Source organism: Nerophis lumbriciformis, linkage group LG35, assembly GCF_033978685.3.
Source record: "Nerophis lumbriciformis linkage group LG35, RoL_Nlum_v2.1, whole genome shotgun sequence".
Classification (NCBI taxonomy): domain Eukaryota; kingdom Metazoa; phylum Chordata; class Actinopteri; order Syngnathiformes; family Syngnathidae; genus Nerophis; species Nerophis lumbriciformis.
In genome coordinates, this window is record NC_084582.2 from 24,619,301 (window position 1) to 24,640,055 (window position 20,755).

The following is a 20,755-nucleotide window of genomic DNA, read 5'->3' on the forward strand; positions in this document are numbered from 1 at the left end:
GTGAACCTGTTTTTATGTTTTCATTTATTCTATTTTAATTATTTATTTATCGTGTTGTTTGTGTTGTGTTGTGTTTGCTCGGTACTCGTTTTATCTTTTAACCTGTTCATTGTACAGCACTTTGGCTACCCCTGTGGTAAATTAAATGTGCTTTATAAATAAAGTTGATTTGATTTGATTTGATTAAAATTATCAAAATACCGTATATATTGTTCATATTACATATTGTTATGACCGTGTCTGTTACTACATTATATATAGACTTGCAGTGTATATAACATGACAAAGGAGGGTTTTTAAGTTGTTTTAGAGGGCTTTGAAAGCTACAACGTCTTCTTGCCTCTCATAATGATCGTGAACGATAGGCAGAATTCCAAATAAAAGTGCAGTTTCCCTTTAAATAAACATATCAAGACCTACAAAGTATTAGGTTTCACAATCAGAATTGACTGTTTAGAACTACAAAAGACAATTACTAACTGAGGAAACCCATTTGCAATACTCACACTTCGACACCATCCATTTATTTTTTTATACTGCCTATATGCTCTTCAGGGGTGCAGAGAAGCTGGATCCTCTCCTTGCTAACTTGAATGAATGACAGCTTGTTGGGAACTATGTACTGTATGAGAGCAAAGTTGAACAAAGGAGAGAGTGTTTTACTGCACACATGAAAATTACATTATACAAATGTAGTAATAGTAAATAGTCTTTTGAGTCATCTGATTGACTTTTATTATTTAGTGAAAGTGAACATATTTTATGGTGAATCAACTCACTCTTTTGAAAAGCAGTGATTCAACAATTATACCACAACATGCCTGCAAAGTTGTTATGCTAACAATGATGCTTTATTGATAGTTTCTATTCTCTTATTACCGTGTCAGGCCTTATATATATATATATATATATATATATATATATATATATATATATATATATATATATATACACACACACACACACAAGCAGATGATAGATTTTCATTCCATTATTGTATGTGTGTATATATATATATATATATATATATATATATATATATATAAAATAATGGAATGAAAATCTATCATCTGCTTGTGTGTATACACACACACACACACACACACACACACACACACACACACACACACACACACACACACACACACACACACACACGCGCACACGCGCACACACACACACACACACACACAAGCAGATGAAAATCTATCATCTGCTTGTGTGTGTAGATGATAGATTTTCATTCCATTATTGTTTACATCATGTTTACAAGAAGTACTTATACTGAAATCATTTAACCAAGTTTTATTTAAAAAAAACAACACATTCAAAATGATATACTTTGTAGAAGAAACATTTTTGTAGATAACTGTTACATGTACCTCAAGTATAAATTAAATGTGCATATGAAAGCAACATAAGCATTATTAACTGAGTAATATGGCAGAAACTAAATAACAAATAAATACAAATACATGTAAACATGTAGAAGGTAGCACATGATGGCCATGAGATGTAACTGTACTTTTTGTCTTAGTATACAACAATAATGATATATGAGAGGTCTAGTCTTATACATATCAGAGAACACCTTTCAACTATTTGAAAGTTTGGCAATGAAATATGACAGCGCTGCAGTGAGGTCTTTTGCCATTTTTCACAAAGGAGCATAAGCAGCTGCTTCTGGAAGACATCAGGTATTGTGTGTGTGATGTTGGTAGATGATGATGTACTGTAGCTGTGGCATCCAACTTGCCTGCTGAATGCCCACTGTGTAGATAAGGGAAAAGCAAATGTATTATTTTTATTAGATTCTAATTATTATTATAATCATCTGACTGACACAAACACAGTGACACACAAACCCTAATGCTAGTTGTAAAAAGAAGACAGTGTTTCTGCAAGGATTTGCTTTTATCACTAAGTTTTAAAAGTAACAAAGTAGCAGCGGTCATTAACAGCACAAAACACAAACAGAAGTACATTTTGCTTTGTGTGCACACACTCCTCACGCTCACCGATAGCGCCCAATAACAAGTAACTTTATGTAACACATAAATGTAACTAATAGAACGTTTGACAAACCAACGATGACAAGTTCATTTTCAAACACTTTTCCATCATGCATTCATCTACAAGTTGACATACCTTGTACTCGATGCGTAGCTGTGACTGCTGGTTCCGGAGTTGGCTCAACATGTTGAAGTGTTACCTCCCTTCGCAGGGACTTTTTTCTCCTGCATTTTCTGGTGATGGACTGACTGTCCTCAATTATTTTACCTTCAGCATTCTTTACCAATCCAAAATACGTCCAATCTTCACATGTCTGTTTACTAGGAGGGCAACATCTCAAGATCGAGGCCCATGTGTTGTTTTCCGCCATTTCAAACAGCGCTCGGGCGCATGCGCCATCTTCGGAGGCGCGGCTGCTGGTGCATTTTCAGGAAGTTAGCATTGTCGCTTAGAATGCATTAATAAATTACGTTTTTTCGATAATTAAATAATTAAACGGTATTACTAACCATCCGGGATTTTACCGCAGTTGATCATTATATCGTTTACCGTTAAATCCCAAGTTCATTAACATGTAAAAAGTCAAGGGCGGTCACGGCATGTTCTTGCCGTTAAAGCTGGTAATTTTTTTAGGGCATTACAGCAAATGACAAGGGCGTTCGCGGCAGTTGCTACGGTTGCCGTGGTTAAATTCGAGCCTTGGAATGTTTAACAGTTTTAAAATGTTTTTAACTGAATGCACGTATTAATTTCCTCGAAAGTTTGTAACAGTTTTATCTAAAGTTCCATTAGGGTGTATTTTGAAGCAAAAATTGCTAGCGAGAACGTCAGTTGGACTCTTCTCACTAGTCTTTGCAGTGACGTATTTATTGACCTGATCACTGATCGTAAACAACCTGCACCGCCTTCCAGGTAAGTTTTCAGTTATATGCAGACAACACAAATCGTGTCATGTATAGAATTATTGTAATTTTTCTGTGATTAATCCCATGAGTTAAAAGGAAAACTGCATTGTTTTTGGATTTCTTCTCCTTCATCCACAATCCTTATGAGACAAGAGTACACATGTACAGTATTTCCCTTTTATGTATGTTCTACATAGTGGTTCTCAAACATTTTTTTGCCAAGTACCACCTCAGAAAACACTTCCCTCTTTTCTACCGCTTGTCCCTTTTGAGGTCGCGGGGGGTGCTGGAGCCTATCTCAGCTGCATTCGGGCGGAAGGCGGGGTACACCCTGGACAAGTCGCCACCTCATCGCAGGGCCAACACAGATAGACAGACAACATTCACTCACATTCACACACGAGGGACAATTTAGTGTTGCCAATCAACCTATCCCCAGGTGCATGTTTTTGGAGGTGGGAGGAAGCCACAGTACCCGCAGGGAACCTGCGCAGTCACTAGTAGGACTAAATATTCAATAAAAACAAGGCAGAGGTTTTATTTAACAAGGTGATTTAATATTTTTGGCCACCGTAGCATTACACACCGAACAGTAACACTGTGTTTTGATATTAAATTAAGTGAATATTTGGCGTACCACTAGATGGAGCCCGCCCGTGTACAACAGTTTTAAAATCACTGTTCTAAATAGTTCAAAAACAGCTAGTATGAGCCGGGTAACAATGCATATAATGGGATTAAATGATTCTGCCTATGAATTGCTTTAAAAACATCAAAAAATCGGCAAGAATGCTCCATTCACATGTTGTGACCTTTATTAATGAAGCTAAAGCTATTATTGTAAAGGCTAACACCCAATAACTGCTTTTTTGGTGTCGTGACACATTGGCATTGCCTTGCTCAGACAGCTCCTACGGCCACTAGCAAGTGATATTCTACCTAACTAAGCTTCTTGTGCTGCTGTAGTATCATCTTTCAGTTAGCAAAAGTTAATGCTAGATTATAAATCATGCTTCAAGCCTGGATAGTAGAAGGTTGGGGCAACATTGAAAACCCACAATCCGGATCAAATTAAGCAGTGGATAATTGCTCTCACCTTGGCTATCAGCGTCATAAAATACGACAATATTGCAAGAAAGACTCAGCAAATTGCACAATTCCTCCCAGAATTTTCATCTGAGGAGTGAGTATTATGCTGAATTGACCAACTTAAGGTGCTGAAAGATACAACCATCGCATGCGTCGGCATCCCACTGAGAACGAGCATTGTAACTGTTTTGTGTTCTTGTATTGTGCATGAAACGTTTAGCAATAGTGCTACACGATTACGCTCCAAGGCTCTCACAAACTCTGCCATGACTAGTGGTAGCAAACACAAAATGCACTCTCTATATTGTTGTTGTTGACATAAGTGACGCTCGTTGGGATGATCTCTGTGAAATGCACCATGGAAAGAAGTTAAAGTAATACTTAAAACGACCAAAATACTAGGGGTGTAACGGTATGTGTATTTGTATTGAACCATTTCGGTACGGGGGTTTCGGTTCGGAGGTGTATCGAACGAGTTTCCACATGGACATATTAAAAGTACGTTGTGTAAACAATGCACACCGAGGCACAACACACGGCATGCTAGCTGCTAAAATATGAGGAAAGTAATAGTACCGCATTGGTTACTTTTAGACTTGAACAATAAATTCCCAGGAACTAACAATCCAAATTCCAAACTTGATGTGTAGATGAGGCTTTGGATCAGTGCAGACAGAGAGGGAGAAGGAGATTAAGTGGGCAAAGCTATATCCGTCAAGGAATTCGGACATCAGCTGGCAGGTGCGCACGCACGCACACACACCACGCATGCATACTAACATACGTTTGCGTGGCGTGGGTAAGCACATACTATCCTTTTAGTCCTCTGACAAACAAAGTGAACAATACATTTGCTCACTGTGTTCTGGCATCCCCTGTCATCATGACCTCCAAAATAGAAGCAAAGCAACTAGATCATGTCACCTTCACCTCTGCCACTACATTCCTGTACTCGTATGTCAATAATATTCAAGCATATGTAAAGGATAGCAGTCAGCATCATTGAATCGCTTATTTTTGATGAATGCACATGTTTTTTCTTTATTCATAAAAAAACAAAACCATCACAAGCATCCACTTCTTTGAAAATAACTCAAATCGGAAAATCCATAAACGGAGAACCTCAACATGACCTTATAAGCCAGACTGTTGCCAACAAATATGAACAACTGTTGAACCACACCGAGGGCTGTGAAGGACAAAGTCACCATGTCTGCACTTCACATTACAGATGAGATTATATCTCATAAGACACTAATATAGATAGGATACATCGTCCTCAGGGGAAAGCCAAATAATTTGTGGTGAGATAAAAACGGGGGGTATTGACAATAACACTGCTGTTCAGACATTTGAAACACTGTTTCCACAACACATACCATAAATATCAATATGTTGAAGAAAAACATGTTTGAATAGTTGGCCAAAGAGAAACAAGTATGCATGCAGAGACATAATACCCGCCTCAGATGAGCTCATAATTTATTCTAAGACACCACTTGGCTACAATATGAGTCGTCTGGCATGCAGTTTTGCACACAGCACAATAAAGATATGTATGGCGATTTTACAAGTAGACCCCCCCTATTAGAACAGGGAGTACAAGGTTATTCAAAATATTAGAGTCAAGAAGGGCTTAATGTATGAGAAGTTCACCATTTCAGTGAGTATACATGACGTCCATTCCGATTAAGTCAGTGTCCAAACTTTGTCAAAGGATGCTGGGCACATATTTGACATTCTTAAGCTTTGTTTTACAGGTGACAAAGTGTATCATTATCAATAGTATTATTCCATATCTGTAGAATAAACATTTACACTTTTTTCCAGATTGTTGCCGTTTTAAAAAAGCTGATTTTAATCTTTTATAATGTACCCATTAAAAATGAGCTGTGCACCACAAACAAAATGGCATCGAACATGTTTACTCTGCAAGCTTAACTGTGCTATTAGTGAGAAAGCATACTACTAATATTGCTGTTTTTCATAGTTTTGTTTAATGGTATTTAAAAATGTTTTAAGAATATGCCAAAATAAACAAATGAGCTGTGTGACACACTTTGGCCACCCCTGATCTTAAATGACCCTAACATCCAAAATGTGGTAATGAGCACTGATTCTTTTACTGTGCAAGTTCAGTCTTAACAATTTACAAAATGCATCATTATTAGGGGTAATGTCAACAATATGAACATTTTAGTTTTCAATCTTGTTTTATGTGGTAGTATTCTTGTTTAATTGTATTTTGAAGTATGTGACCACTTAAAAAGGCCAAAAATGGCCCTCAGACCACACTTAGGACACCCCTGAATTAAGTTATTTACTTTATGTGTAACAGGTGTGTCCATTTTTAAACTTTATTGTGCTCCCCAGCCAGATGACAACCCCCTTATAACGACTTAAAACAATTTACACTTCCTTAAAACGTTGTTAATTTTGGTTCTTAGACTACAAACGTTGTATTTAAAATGGGTTAAAACACGTTAACGTGATTAAAAAAAAATGGAAAGAGTGGAACGTTCCTTGAAGAACGAAAAAGGCTGTGTGTACACGCGTAAGAGAATACTTCTTACCTTGGACAACGCCTCTTTTCAACTTTGCGTTTAAATCGGTGTTTTTTTTAGGGAAGAAAGTAGAATAAGTTAGCCTGGAGGGAGGAGGAGGACACGCAGGTGACACAAGCAGAAGCACACTGAGGACGAGAACCGAGCCTGTAAAACAAGCGACGCACTGATTGGTCCTTTTCTCCTCAGTGTGTGAGCGACAGCCCCCCCTTGTGGTCACATCCTGGTTGCACGTTCCAACACACGATACAGCACAGACGTCATTGGAACAAATATGTCGTTTTCAACTAAACCTTGCTACAAACCTTTGACTTGAGTTATTGACCAACACATCAGTCTGTGGTATTACGTAATAGAGGATAATACATTTATTAGTGATAAACAAGGTAATAGGTCTGTGAGACAGGCGCAATCTGGGGAAACAGCGACCTTCTGTGGAGTTATAGGGTAACTACAACCCTTTTGATTGAGACTTTTATTAGTAGGTTGCACAGTGAAGTACATGTTCCACCACTAAATGGTAACACCCGAATAAGTTTTTCAACTTGTTTAAGTCGGGGTCCACTTAAATTGATTCATGATACAGATATATACTATCATATATACTATCATCATAATACAGTCAAAACACAAGATAATCATCAGGGTGTATACATTAAATAATTGACATTATTTAAAATTCGGGGTGTGGAGGGGGGGGTTAGGTTTGGTTGTTATCATCAGTCATCAACAATTGAGAACAGAGAAATGGATATTGAAACAGTGTAGGTCTGACTTGGTAGGATATGTACAGCAAGTAGATCAGAAGGCATAAGAAAAAGTATCTGCATTTAATTGTTTACATTTGATTATTAACAATCCGGCGAGGGTGTTAGTTTAGGGTTGAAGTTGCCTGGAGGTGTACTTGAAGGAGGATAGAGATGCCTTTTCTTTTATACCTGTTGGGAGCACATTCCACATTGATGTGGCATAGAAGGAGAATGAGTTAAGACCTTTGTTAGATCGGAATCTGGGTTTAACGTGGTTAGTAGAGCTCCCTCTGGGGTTGTGGTTATGGCGGTCATCTACGTTAAGGAAGTAGTTTGACATGTACTTCGGTATCAGGGAGGTGTTGCGGATTTTATAGACTAGGCTCAGTGCAAGTTGTTTTACTCTGTCCTCCACCCTGAGCCAGCCCACCTTGGAGAAGTGGGTAGGAGTGAGGTGGGATCCGGGGTGGAGGTCTAGAAGTAATCTGACAAGCCAAACCCAAACCCTAACACCTAACCCAAACAGTGTTCAGTTTAGGTAGGCGATAAAGCATTATTTTATTTTTTTTAAAGGTGCCATATGTAACAATTTCATGTCAAGTCATTATTAAATGGCCCTGATATGTCAAAAGGAATTAATAAATCATGTTCTTTTTGAATACATTTATAACTGATAAACGGTAGTTCAGTCGGGATATGATCATTTCAAAATTAGATTTACAGCCCAGAATTTCTTTTTATTGTTTTCATTTTGATGCCCCGCCCTCCACCATTTGACCAGTTAGAAAGTCAGTGTGTGTCACATCCAGGTTTGTCTAGCTCCTGCCACTGCCACTAAAACTATTGTTATTGGTACTCCCAACAGGTGTAAAAGAAAGGGCATCTCTATCCTCCTTCAAAACCGCACTAAAAGAACACCTCCAGACAACTTCAACCCTAAACTAACACCCTCCATTCCATAACATACCTCTTCGATTGTAAATAATCAAATGTAAATAATCAATTGTAGACACTTTTTCTTATACTTTCTGATCTCTCTCTCTGTCCACTACTTGCTGTACATATCCTACCAAGTCAGTCCTACACTGTTCCAATGTCCATTTCTCTGATGATGCAATTGTTGATGACTGAAGTGTTGATACCAACCAAACCTAAACCCCCATGCCCCTCCATATCCCAAACCCGGGATTGTAAATAATGTAAATAATTCAATGTATATACTCTGATGATTATCTTGTGTGATGACTGTATTATGATGATAGTATATATCTGTATCATGAATGACCCCGACTTAAACAAGTTCAAAAACGTATTCGGGTGTTACCATTTAGTGGTCAATTGTACGGAATATGTACTTCACTGTGCAATCTACTAATAAAAGTTTCAATCAATCAATCAAATTGATACATTCACTGTTTGGATGGATTTGTCTATATATAATCTGATAGGTGTACTCTGATCTAAAACTTAGTGGACAATTTTGTGGTAAGCAATCACTTTGGCTCTTATAATCTCATACAGTAATTTTGAAGTATAATTCTCTCGGTAAATATATTAAGTCTGACTCCCTGAAAAACATATTTTCTGGACATTACATCAGTTCCTCGTTGTAAGACACAACAATTGGTTAATATTTCCTTTGACACAACTGATGTTGGCTGAGCAGATATGGAAATAGTTAAATTTATTTTTCTCAAGATGCCACACTTCCCTTTCTGATGCCCTGACCATTACTTTATACAGTAATAACCAATATTAATCTAGGCTGAATCTTTGCATTCTTTTACTTAAATTTCATATTTTAGGCGGTTGGTTGTTTTGCAAATTTTTTGTGCAAATTAGTGACATTCAGGAGTAATTGAATTCAATAAGTTCATTCAAATTAACTTTTTCAACAAACCTACATTCATATGAATGAATAAACAGTGTGCATGTCATCTGCAGTGAAACTGACTGATGTTATTTAATTACCAAGCTAAAAGACTCAGTTTGTGCTTTTTTTTATCAAGTATAAAAATAATCCACCATGGGGCTAAATAAAGTTGCAAGTGTCCCCTTCCATTTAACACAATGGACTATTCCAAGCTGCACATATGCATACTTGATTCTGAAATACAGACCAAAAAAAAGCCTGTTGGCACAGTTATGTGAGATTTTTAAACATTTAAGCAGTTACACAAGTGGAGCAGACAAGAGCAGAAGGCGAGAAACCAAAAATTGTTTTAATTAAAACTATCAACCGTTTGTATTTGTATTGTATGTGATCAACACAAGAGGTTTTGTCTGCAGGATGCAAGTGGAAACTAACACATGTCAGTACTAAAGCGCTCCAAATGGTAATCTATTATACTATAACTTTATATACCATAAACAGAGGGTCTGGTAATATGTAGTTTAAGCTCGGCACGTAGGAACTTGAGAGGCCCTTTTTTAAAGTACAGTCTTGTCTTCAGACACGAACACTCTCAAAGAGCTCTCTTTTTCTCACAAGTCACACACTTTGGACCTTCACAATAATAGCGCTCCATGTCACATTCAGTCGAGAAAATGGCTTACACTGCCTGTATATTAAAACACTTCCCTCTTTAAGTACCATAATGACCAACATAAAAATACAGTATCGTCCATCCATCCATCCATTTTCTACCGCTTGTCCCTTTTGGGGTTGCGGGGGGTGCAGGAGCCTATCTCAGCTGCACACGGGCGGAAGGCGGCGTACACTCTGGACAAGTCGCCACCTCATTGCAGGGTCAACACTGATAGACAGACAACGTTCACACACACATTCATTCATTAGGGCCAGTTTAGTGGTGCCAATCAACCTATACCCAGGTGGATGTCTTTGGAGGTGGGAGGAAGACGGAGTACCAGGAGGGAACCCACGCGGTCACGGGGAGAACATGCAAACTCCACACACATAAAAATCCCGAGCCCAGGATAGAACCCAGGACATTAATTAATATTCAGCGTTACAATCAGTTATACTCATTGCGTAACTTGCATGGTAGTTTGTCATAAAATGAAAATCATCATCATAATCATCATCATCATCATCTAATAACTAGATATGTCCCTGCTAACAAGAGTCTTTAATAGAGGTAAAAGTGATTTAATTATTTTTTTATTATTTAATTATCCACCTCATAATCATTTATATGTATAGTATTTTGCATTGTTTTCTACAGTCACACTATTCTGCCTCCTACTTGTGTCAATTTACAGAGACTGACAATGTGACACATTTCAGTGTGGTTTGAAATTAGTCGTTTTTAGCTTCATCTCATGGTCATGTTAATTGTCTCCAGTGGACAAATAAAGTTATGAACTTTGAATTGGCCATTTTGATGACAACTCTGCACGGTGAAGATAGCTAAATTCAAGTATTTGAATGTAAGGGATGTGGAGGTATGAACGTGTCTGCTACCAAAATGTCTGTCAAAATGCTTGGGAGTACACACTTTGAGTATTTCTCAAGTTGGACATCTCTCTTACGAGCTGTGGCACGGCTGTCCCACATCGCCCACTCTTTCGCACAAGCGTCTGAGGACAATATATGCAGTGGCTGCCATGTCTGCAATAAACCTACCAAAGCCCAACTCGACCAAGCCAAGGTGAAAGGCATCCTTGATGTGCTAAAGAATGTCTACGATGAAAAGATTTAATGCATTTCGGCTGGAAAGTCCATTCCCAAGCAAAGCCTTCTCAGCAAACTTTGCCCTTCATGGGCGCACATGGGCTCCTCAGAGTTGGAGATATTATTGCCAAGGCAGAAAATACTTCTGACGTAGCCCATCCCATTCTGGTTCCATGCAGGCAACATATTGCAACATTGCGGATCAGACACTTTCCCAGGCTGGTTCATCACCAAGAGTGGCACTTCACAGAAGGCACCAAAGGGTTGAAGGCTTTTGGATAGGAGGAGGAAATGGAGCTGTGAACAGCGTAATCCAGGTCTGTGTAACATGTCGTAATTTACGGGGTAAAAGTGAGGAGCAAAAAAATGGCAGATACTTGCTGATCGTCTAAGTACTGATCTGCCCTTTACCTATGTAAGCTTAGATGTATTTGGCGCTTGGTCTGTGACTTTCAGAAGAACAAGAGGAGGCCAAGCAAACAGCAACCGATGGGCAGTCATCTTCGTGTGCATGAGTTCAAGGGCAACACACCTTGGAAGCTTTATAGTCAATGGACACTTCTTGCTTCATCAATGCCTGCTTTCAGATGTTTTTTCACAATTAAGGGTCCAGTGAAACTGTTCAGGTCAATTTCGTAGAGGCTTGTAAGAACTCCAAATAAACTCTGAAGGCCGCAAAAACAATAAAGTGGAGACCTACCTGCAAAGAACACAGGTCCACATGGCAGTTCAACCCTCCGCATGCCTCACATATGGCCGGCAGATGGGAGCGTATGATGGGGTGACTCGCCACATCTTGGATACAATGTTACTAAAACATGTAATCGCCAAACTCACGCATAAGGTGCTCATAACATTTATGGCTGAAGTCATAGTCATGTGAAGTCATACCAGAATTGATCACTTTGGGGGAGTTTAAGTCCATTTTAAAAGAACAAGAAACCAGTTCTCTTGGGCAATGTACTTGCTTTTAAATTGAATTATTACTTAATTGTTTTAAAATATTTTTGACCTGTTCTGTTGTATTGTCTTGTTGTAATTATTATTGTAACTTTGTTTGTGCTGCCCTCTTTGTCAGGTCGCTCTTGAAAAAGAGATTTTAATCTCAATGAGTCTTTTACCTGGTTAAATAAAAGAAATTTAATTAATTGATAGCAATTGTCAACGCAAGGCCTTTGACTTCAGTGCCTACAGATTAACTACAACTACAACTACAATTATTCTCACTCCAGCAACTCTACTTACTCAAAAGGAAAGGTCTTGTTTACCTCCAGGCCTATTTGATGACAGCAACCTTTTTCAACGCCAATGGAGACAAGTGCAGTCTAGTGAACACCTTCTGGGGGCATTAGAAACGGGAATATGTGAGTAATCTGCAAGAACGCCGCATATGAATAACCGAAAGACGAAACCTGCAGAAAGGAGATGTTCTTCCGCGGGACAATCAGGCTAAGAGAAACTGCTAGCCTGTTAGTCATGGTTACCTTTCCAAGCGACGATGGGAGAGTAAGGAAGATACAAGTGAAGATTGTTAAGAATGGCACAGCCAGGTCAGTCCTACAACCTGTCACAGAAGTCATACTTCTTCTATCCACATGTACTTTACTTATTCTTGATATGTTGTAGGTTTTCATTTGTTTGACATCTAACAGATGCTGGGTAGGAAGTATTCTGCCTCTCCTACTTGTGTCAATTCACCTAGACTGACAGTGTGACACATTTCAGTGTGGCTTGTAAATAGTCTTTATTAGCACCATCTAATGGTCATGGTAATTGTTGTAAACATTGAACTGGCCAATTTGATGACTGCTGCGAAAAATGCAATCTTTCTCCATCATTAGGAAGCACAATCTGTAAATTTAAGTGTCTATATCAGTGGTTCTTAACCTTGTTGGAGGTACCGAACCCCACCAGTTTCATATGCCATTCACTGAACCCTTTAGAGAAAAAAAAAAAAAAACATTTTTCAAATTCAATACAAAGTTATATGTTTTTGGTAACACTTTAGTATGGGGAACATATTCTAAGTAACAAAGACTTATTCTAATTTAGAGTTATTTGGTTAGGGTTAGGGTTAGAGGGTTAGGGTTACAATAAGGCCACGTCGAATAAGGCATTAATAAGTACTTAATAATGACTAGTTAAGAGCCAGTATGTTACTAATTTGCATGTTAATAAGCAATTAATTAATGGTGAATATGTTCCCCATACTAAAGTGTTACCATGTTTTATTACTGGTGCACAAAATGAACCGTGCATGAACATCACCTTGTTCAAACAACAAAACCAACACAGTGCATAAACTCACAACAAATTACACACCTGCAAATCAGTCTGACTTCTGCTGTTGCCATATTCGTAATACGCCGATAGGGAGAAGTTTTTATTTACACGATGAGTCGGGTGTGTCTTGACCTCCGCCGAACCCCTGAGCTCGACTCACCGAACCCCTAGGGTTCGATCGAACCCAGGTTAAGAACCACTGGTCTATATATTGTATATGTTTAAGATTTTAGTCTTATTAACACTGTTTGATTAGTGTTTAGTTCTATACATATTTGTCAAACTCATGTATGATATATATAGAGTTAAACTTTGTTTGTAAACATGCAGCTAAGAGTATGTTTGTATTGCTTTACAGTTTTACACATTGTTTGCATAGCTGTGTATATGAATGCACAGTGAGAGCAGAAGACTTACCTTTTTCTAAAGTAGTGGTTCTTAACCTGGGTTCGATCGAACCCTAGGGGTGAGGTGAGTCGGTCTCAGGGGTTCGGCGGAGCCTCCGCCGCGGAGGTCAAGACACAACCGACTCATCGTGTAAATAAAATGTTATTATGGATACCCCCAAACAATGTTCCCTCTAATTTTCCGTCTGATTTGCAGTTGTGTAATTTGTTGTGAGTTTATGCACTGTGTTGGTTTTGTTCTTTGAACACGATGATGTTCATGCACGGTTCATTTTGTGCATAAGTGAAAAAATATATAACTTTGTCTTGAATTTGAGAAAAAAACATTTTATTTTTCACCAAATAATGGTTTGGTGATTGCGCATATGAAACTGGTAGGGTTCAGTACCTCCAACAAGGTTAAGAACCATTGTTATAAAGCATACTGTATTACAACATTTTTGCCCTAAATTAAGAATTTTCTAACATAAAAATGGCTAAACAGCCTAAAATTAGCAATACTACAGTGATATCGGTCACTAGAGGAGACCAGACTAAGCAGAGCATGCTGTTGAGTGTCATGGCCACTGATTGGCTCCGCTCCCATTAGCATTACTATATCGGATTAAATGAAATTAAAGGTGAATAAAGGGTATTATTTCATGTCTCGAGAGCTCTCATAATGTTGAAAAAATCTATTGTGATGGTTTTGACAGTTTTTTTATGTTATAGCTATAAAAATATTTGATTTATAATTAATGAATCCTACTTCGCGGAACTTTGTTTATCGTGGTTACCAATTGGTCGTGATAATTGAGGGACATGCACAGTCCTTGTCAAACTATAATTACTTTCTATGAAATATGTTAATTTTTTTTGGTGTCTCCAACGGATTCATTTGGATTTATGTACTTTTTCATAGGAAAAATTGCTTCACTTTGTCTACGATTGAGTTTGCATCACACCTTTTGGAAGACATGACAGAGGGCACCGAGGCACCACTGTGTATCGTGTAAACTTAACTTCATCTGAGTTTACTTTGCCAGTGTTTTAATAGCACTCACCCTGCTGCACTGGTGAAGGTTTCATCAAACGAGCTGCTGGGCTGATCAGGCGGCTGAAGATTCATCGAGTCGGGCAGTAAAGTGGGAAAGTCGTCACAAGTGTGAAGAGGTGCATTCTCTTTCTCAAACTCTCCTGCTTCCTTTGCCTCCATGAGACACTCTGCTTCCTGCTGGCGAATGGCCTCCACCTCAAGCTGCTCCTCCAGGTCTATAAGTGGGTTTTATAGGTGGGGTTTCTTAGTACACTCATTGTATCATAGAATGCGTGGGTGCGTTACAATGACAAGACTATTGATAGTATTCAATTTATGATGCACTGAGAGAATGATACTGTAAAACAAAAACACACCGTTGTAAACTTCCAGCAAGGCGGAGCAAGAGACGGCGCCTGAGGAGTTATGAGCCGTGCATTTAAATATGCCTGAGTCTTCTGGAAAGGCTTCAGTTATCACCAGCGTACAAAGCTCCTCTGCAAAAAGCAGTACAAACAACATCCATACTCTTTGTTTTTTTTTACATAAATATTCCCATAACCATATAAACATAAAAATGATAAAATAATAAACATTTCCTTCACATTAATCTGATTGCAAATGAAATTAATACAATTTAAAGATGAATTTAAACTACCTTTAACACTGGAAAAATAGTGTTAGTTGCCTGGTTGTGCTTTCTGAAATGTAACTCTACCATGCAAAATAATAATTCAAAATCTTTCAAAAATGCTATATATCTTTTACATATTTGTGTTACCGTATTTTTCGGACTATAAGGCACGCTTAGAATTATTTCATTTTCTCAAAAATTGACAGTACGCCTTATAACACGATGTATGTATTATTTCTAGTTGTGCTTAATGACCTCAAACCAATTTAATTTAGTACATGGTGTAATGATAAGTGACCAGTAGATGGCAGTCACACCTAAGAGATACGCGTGTACTGCTGGTTGACGCCTGTTCAATAAATGATGCTTGCAAGTACGGGTAAGTAAGCAAGAGCAAAACTTTGATGTTTCATTGAGAATATAGAACATTACACACGGCGCTCAAAATCTGCCAAAATGTTTCAGCACGTTTTTGGTAAGCTATGAAGTCGCACCGCTTGATGGAGTGTCACAGAATTACGGCAACCGTAGTCAGACGTACTGTGCTTTGACATACGGGTTATTATGGTGTGTGTATAAGAACCCAAAAATGGCACCTATTATATTGTCTGCCGTTTTGTTGTGCTCTATAATGCAAAACCAACTTTTCTTACCTATTGTTACCTGCTGACGTGTATCTGGGATCTGCATAAGTCCCAAAATGTTGCGCGCGTCCGCCTTTGTAGTTTGCGCCGTAGTCTATAGTCTTTTTCTATGTCCTCTTGTGGGGCATTCATCCTCCGCTTGTTGCCATTTTTAATACAAAGTAGCATACTGTTCTAACTCATATCTGTCAGTAGACTCACTATGGAAGCGTTAAAAACTACTGGTACAACAGGGATGATGGGGAGAAGACGCTGTCGAAGTGGAGCCACGTAAATAAGACCACACACAATATGAGGTCAGAAAGCGGCTTGAAAATATGGCAATCATTTTAATCCGAAACAGAATCCTATAAAAACCGGGCCGTACCAGTTGCAGCATTACATTAAAGTAAGTTTACTTGTGTATTTTTTTCTATTTGTTTTCATGCTTCTAATTTCAATACCGATTGTCCATAAGTGAGATCGATAAATACAGACCGCATTTATTAAGTGTATTTTTAATTTGTTTTTTGTATGATGATGAGTGGTATTGACAGTGTAACAATAACAACAACAATAAACTACTCCCTTATTTTTTACATACAACTGTTTGAGCAAAACAAAGTCAATAGCACATGATAACTAAACAAAAGCAAAAACTAGTATCGACTACTCATTTAAATATTTAGTTTTTTTCCTTTTAAAGTCTTCCTGTCTGCAGAAAATTATTCCCTAAATGTGTAAATTAAACAAAACAACCCAAAACATTGTGTGAAATTAAAAATATTGATCTAATCACACTTTGGTATCAATTATATATCGCTAATACCGGCTCGGTATCGACACTTCTGATATATGGACTGATCAGCTCTTCTTTTTTGTTATATCATTCTCTGTCTACTGTCTTATTAACCAAATTGTTATTTTCCTATTAATAACTGCTTACTTACTGCGTCAATATGGTTCTATCTACACATTTTAACTTTACTTAGCATGTATTTCTTCTGTTGTTTCAAGCTATCTTAATGACTACTTTAGCGATTAGCATGCCTTTTTGTATGCTTATGTTTAACTTTGTCCTGTCCTACAACGATATTGATTTGTAAGAAATGCAATGTATTTGCTGCAATTGATGTCGGTGATTATTAACTTATGTGAGTGGCTCCACACTGTTTATGGAGACACATGCTAGCCACTTGTCACCCGGGGAACTAAAAATCAAGTATCTGCCACAGGGAATCGGCATTTGTGATCGGCATTGAAAGGCATAAATCAGCTATACATACTTTTTCATGGAAATTGGCTGATACTGATCAGTGGCCGATCTATTGGCGTGTCTCTATTTTTTAAACTATGGGTAGGGAATTTATAATCTCAGCAGAGTCCTATTACCTCAATCATTTTTAGGATGTTTTTTTTCCCGTATTCTTTCTTGAAACACTTAAGTGCTCAATCCTGGTATTTTCAGTCCTGTTACCTTCTGAGTCAAATGAGTGTATTATCATATTTAGAGTTTGAAAAAAATACAAGGTTTTGAGAAAGTTACAAGAAACAAATGGTATGTGTTATGTACCCTTTTTAAATGTTGTTGTTAATCAACATTTACTCACCTGGCACGGATGCAGTACAGGCCTCTGGAAAAAAGTAAACAGGCCAAGAGTTACGTGTTTTAGTGCAGCAGTGTAAATAATTGTTCTTAAATGCTATATCAATGCACTTTTATAAATCAGAGTTTTTCCTCATTAAAATTGGTGACTGATTTTGGGCTGAGCATAACATTACAACAATAAAAGCCAACACACTTTTACGTAGTATCCTGAAATCGTCAGAGTCCAGTATCTGCTCGTCCTCCCTGTGCCACATGACCTGCATGGGAGGAGTCCCCCTTAGTCTGCACTCCAACACCACCAACTGGCCCTTCAGTGCACACACGTCATGGAGGCACTGGAAAATGACGAAAACCACAGAGAGGAAAGCGAGGGCATTAACAATAAATGCGTTGCAGCATTTTTTATATTTTATTTTTTTTAGAACAACTTTTTTATAAGCACTGACATCCATCACAAGTGAGCATGTGGGGCAGGGTGCATGTTTTTTCTTTCTATTATCCAGGCATATTATATTCAGTACAGTACGCCAATTATATGACACAAATGTGTATGTATAAAATAGGGTCACAAATATGGATGGGTACCAAATTCAGTACTTTTATATGCACCAACCAAATTCTGTATCTATATAGATTCATGTAAAAACGTGATGAAAAGGTGATATTTAGGAAAATTATGTTTTCTTTATTTTGGTTGTAGATTGTGACATGTAAAGATGGTCTTGTAGTCTTCTAAGTTGAACAACAAATGCTTTAGTTGTTGGATTAGGGGGCTTATGTTGTAAGTTTATACTTCTTTCTGCTCCTTTACATTCAAACAATTTTTACCGCTTGTTCCTCTCGGGGGTGGATGAAGCCTATCCCAGCTGCACTTGGGCAGAAGAAGGCAAGGTACGCCCTGGATATGTCGCTATCTCATCACGGCCAACACAGATAGACAACATTCACACTCACATTCACACACTAGAGTCAATTTAGTGTTGCCAATCAACCTATCCCCAGGTGCTTGTCCTTGGAGGTGGGAAGAAGCCGGAGTACCTGGAGAGAACCCATGTAGTCCCGGGGAGAACATGCAACTCCATAAAGAAAAAAACCCAAATTTGAACCCAGGACATTCTCGCTGTGAGGCACAAGCACCCCCTTTAATCTTTAAAATAAAAAAAATAAAACATTAGATGAAAATCAAATGGTGCCATATTTCAATACACTTGTTCAAGTGTCGTCCCGTCCGGCTGCAGACTCAGCCAGCTCAGACACTTGGCAGTCAAACAATCAGTGAAGCAGCACTCGGTTTTAACCAAACTGCCTCTATGTAATGTTGCAAGTTTATATGCCAACAAAGCAGGTATGCTCATTTACTTTAGATTTGCCATAGACATGCTTTGAATTAGCATTAGCACTTTTACATGGCAAATCCATCGTCTTCCTCCTATCCAGGAGATGGCAAAAAGCCGCTGCCTGACCAGGGCTCAGAAAATCTGCAAAGACTCCTCCCACCCCCACCAAGGACTGTTTTCACTGCTGGACTCTAGAAAGAGGTTCCGCAGCCTCCGAAGCAGAACCTCAAGGTTCTGTAACAGCTTCTTCCCTCAGGCCGTAAGACTCTTGAACGCATTATAATTAAATTATCCCCTCAACTCCCCCCAAAATGGATTAACTTGCTGGAATAAAAAAGACAATATAACATACATCCATAAACGTGGACGCATGTGAAAAAGTGCAATATATTTATCTGTACAGTAATCTATTTATTTATTTATATATATTTATATACAGTATAATAATTTATTTTATATATATATATATATTTATATATATTTATTATTCATACATGCACCTTATTGCTTTTTTATCCTGCACTACCATGAGCTTATGTCACGAAATTTCGTTCTTATCTGTGCTGTAAAGTTCAAATTTGAATGACAATAAAAAGGAAGTCTAAGTCTAAGTCTAAGTCTATCTCCAAATTTGATAATGAAAACTACAACTCAGATGCACAGCTGGTGTGTAATAAATACAATACTTGTATAACTCAACAGAAGACTATTGATTCAGCTTAATGACAAAGACTACTCTCTGAAAAGGCAAAGTCTATTATACAATTCTTGCAAATGAGACTTAGAAGTGTAAGAAAACAAGAACAATTGCACAATTTCCCTTGTGGATCATTAAAGTTTGTCTCAGTCTAAACTCAAAGTTCTATATAACGCAGTCTTTGAGGTCGCGTTATTCCCATGATTGCTTTATAGCGTAATCCTTATATTTTACCCATTTCAAAAAAATTATGCACTGCAGCTCGGCTGCCTACACCTGCTTGGTGGATAGTGCCCCCTATGTGATGTGACGTGACTGGCACTATGCACCAATAGGTTTGGACATCACTGGATCAATATATATATATATATATATATATATATATATATATATATATATATATATATATATATATATATATTGTTTTTCTTTTTTTTTAATTCCTTCTGCTTGGAGACTTTCATAAGGATTTACTGTGTAAGTGTTGCGATCTGGTCGCATGTCTGTGAATGTCGTGTCTCCAAGATTGTAAAGGTCGGCAGGAAAGAGTCTTCTGGTAAAAATGCTTGTGTACTTCCAGTACGAGGCACAACAACAATCAGGGCTTTAGCCTAGCGTGAAGCTAAGCGAAAGGGTCGCCAACGTCGAACAACAAGAAAGTCTGAGTCTGCAATGAAGACACCTAACTAAACCAACACAGGACATGACCAGTCCCACCTGGTCATGTCAGTACATTTGTAAATAAATTATAATTTGGTGAAAAACAATGCAATTGATTATGGTGGGAAAAAAGACTGGAACATTTTGGGGTCCATGGCACGAGTACGTTATATAGAACACTGCATTATATTGGACCGTGTATAACAATTAGACCGCACATAATCATTGTGTTGAATGAATACAAAATAATGTGTTTTTATTGTTAAAATTTTTTACATTTATTACCACATGAACACTCACAAAAGGATCAAAAGTTGTTTCATTGCGTACCTGGAATCGATTCCCATGCACACACTAAAAAACAAAACATTTAACCCAACTGCTGGTTCAGAAAAGGACAAAACCCTTATTTGAGTTATTTTAACTCAACATTTTGGGTTAACTTTTTCAACCCAACTTTTGCGTTGAATTATTTAACCCAAAAGTTGAGTTATGCTAACTCAATGTAGGTTGATTCATAACCCAAATATTGGGTT

The 20,755-nt window shown here is 37.9% G+C and overlaps 1 protein-coding gene across 3 annotated transcripts in view; it reads right to left on the reverse strand.

The window, feature by feature from the left end:
* The window catches only part of myot (myotilin), a 70,562-nt gene that overhangs the window by 42,260 nt on the left and 7,547 nt on the right, over positions 1-20,755 (reverse strand). For all 3 annotated transcript variants that reach the window (XM_061927950.2, XM_061927951.2, XM_061927952.2), the window contains exons 5-8: positions 17,719-17,860; positions 17,527-17,550; positions 15,037-15,156; positions 14,688-14,895 (exon numbers count right to left, since the gene is read on the reverse strand). In XM_061927950.2, the coding sequence (XP_061783934.2) occupies positions 14,688-14,895; positions 15,037-15,156; positions 17,527-17,550; positions 17,719-17,860 (494 nt within the window). The remainder of the gene's footprint in view (positions 1-14,687; positions 14,896-15,036; positions 15,157-17,526; positions 17,551-17,718; positions 17,861-20,755) is intronic.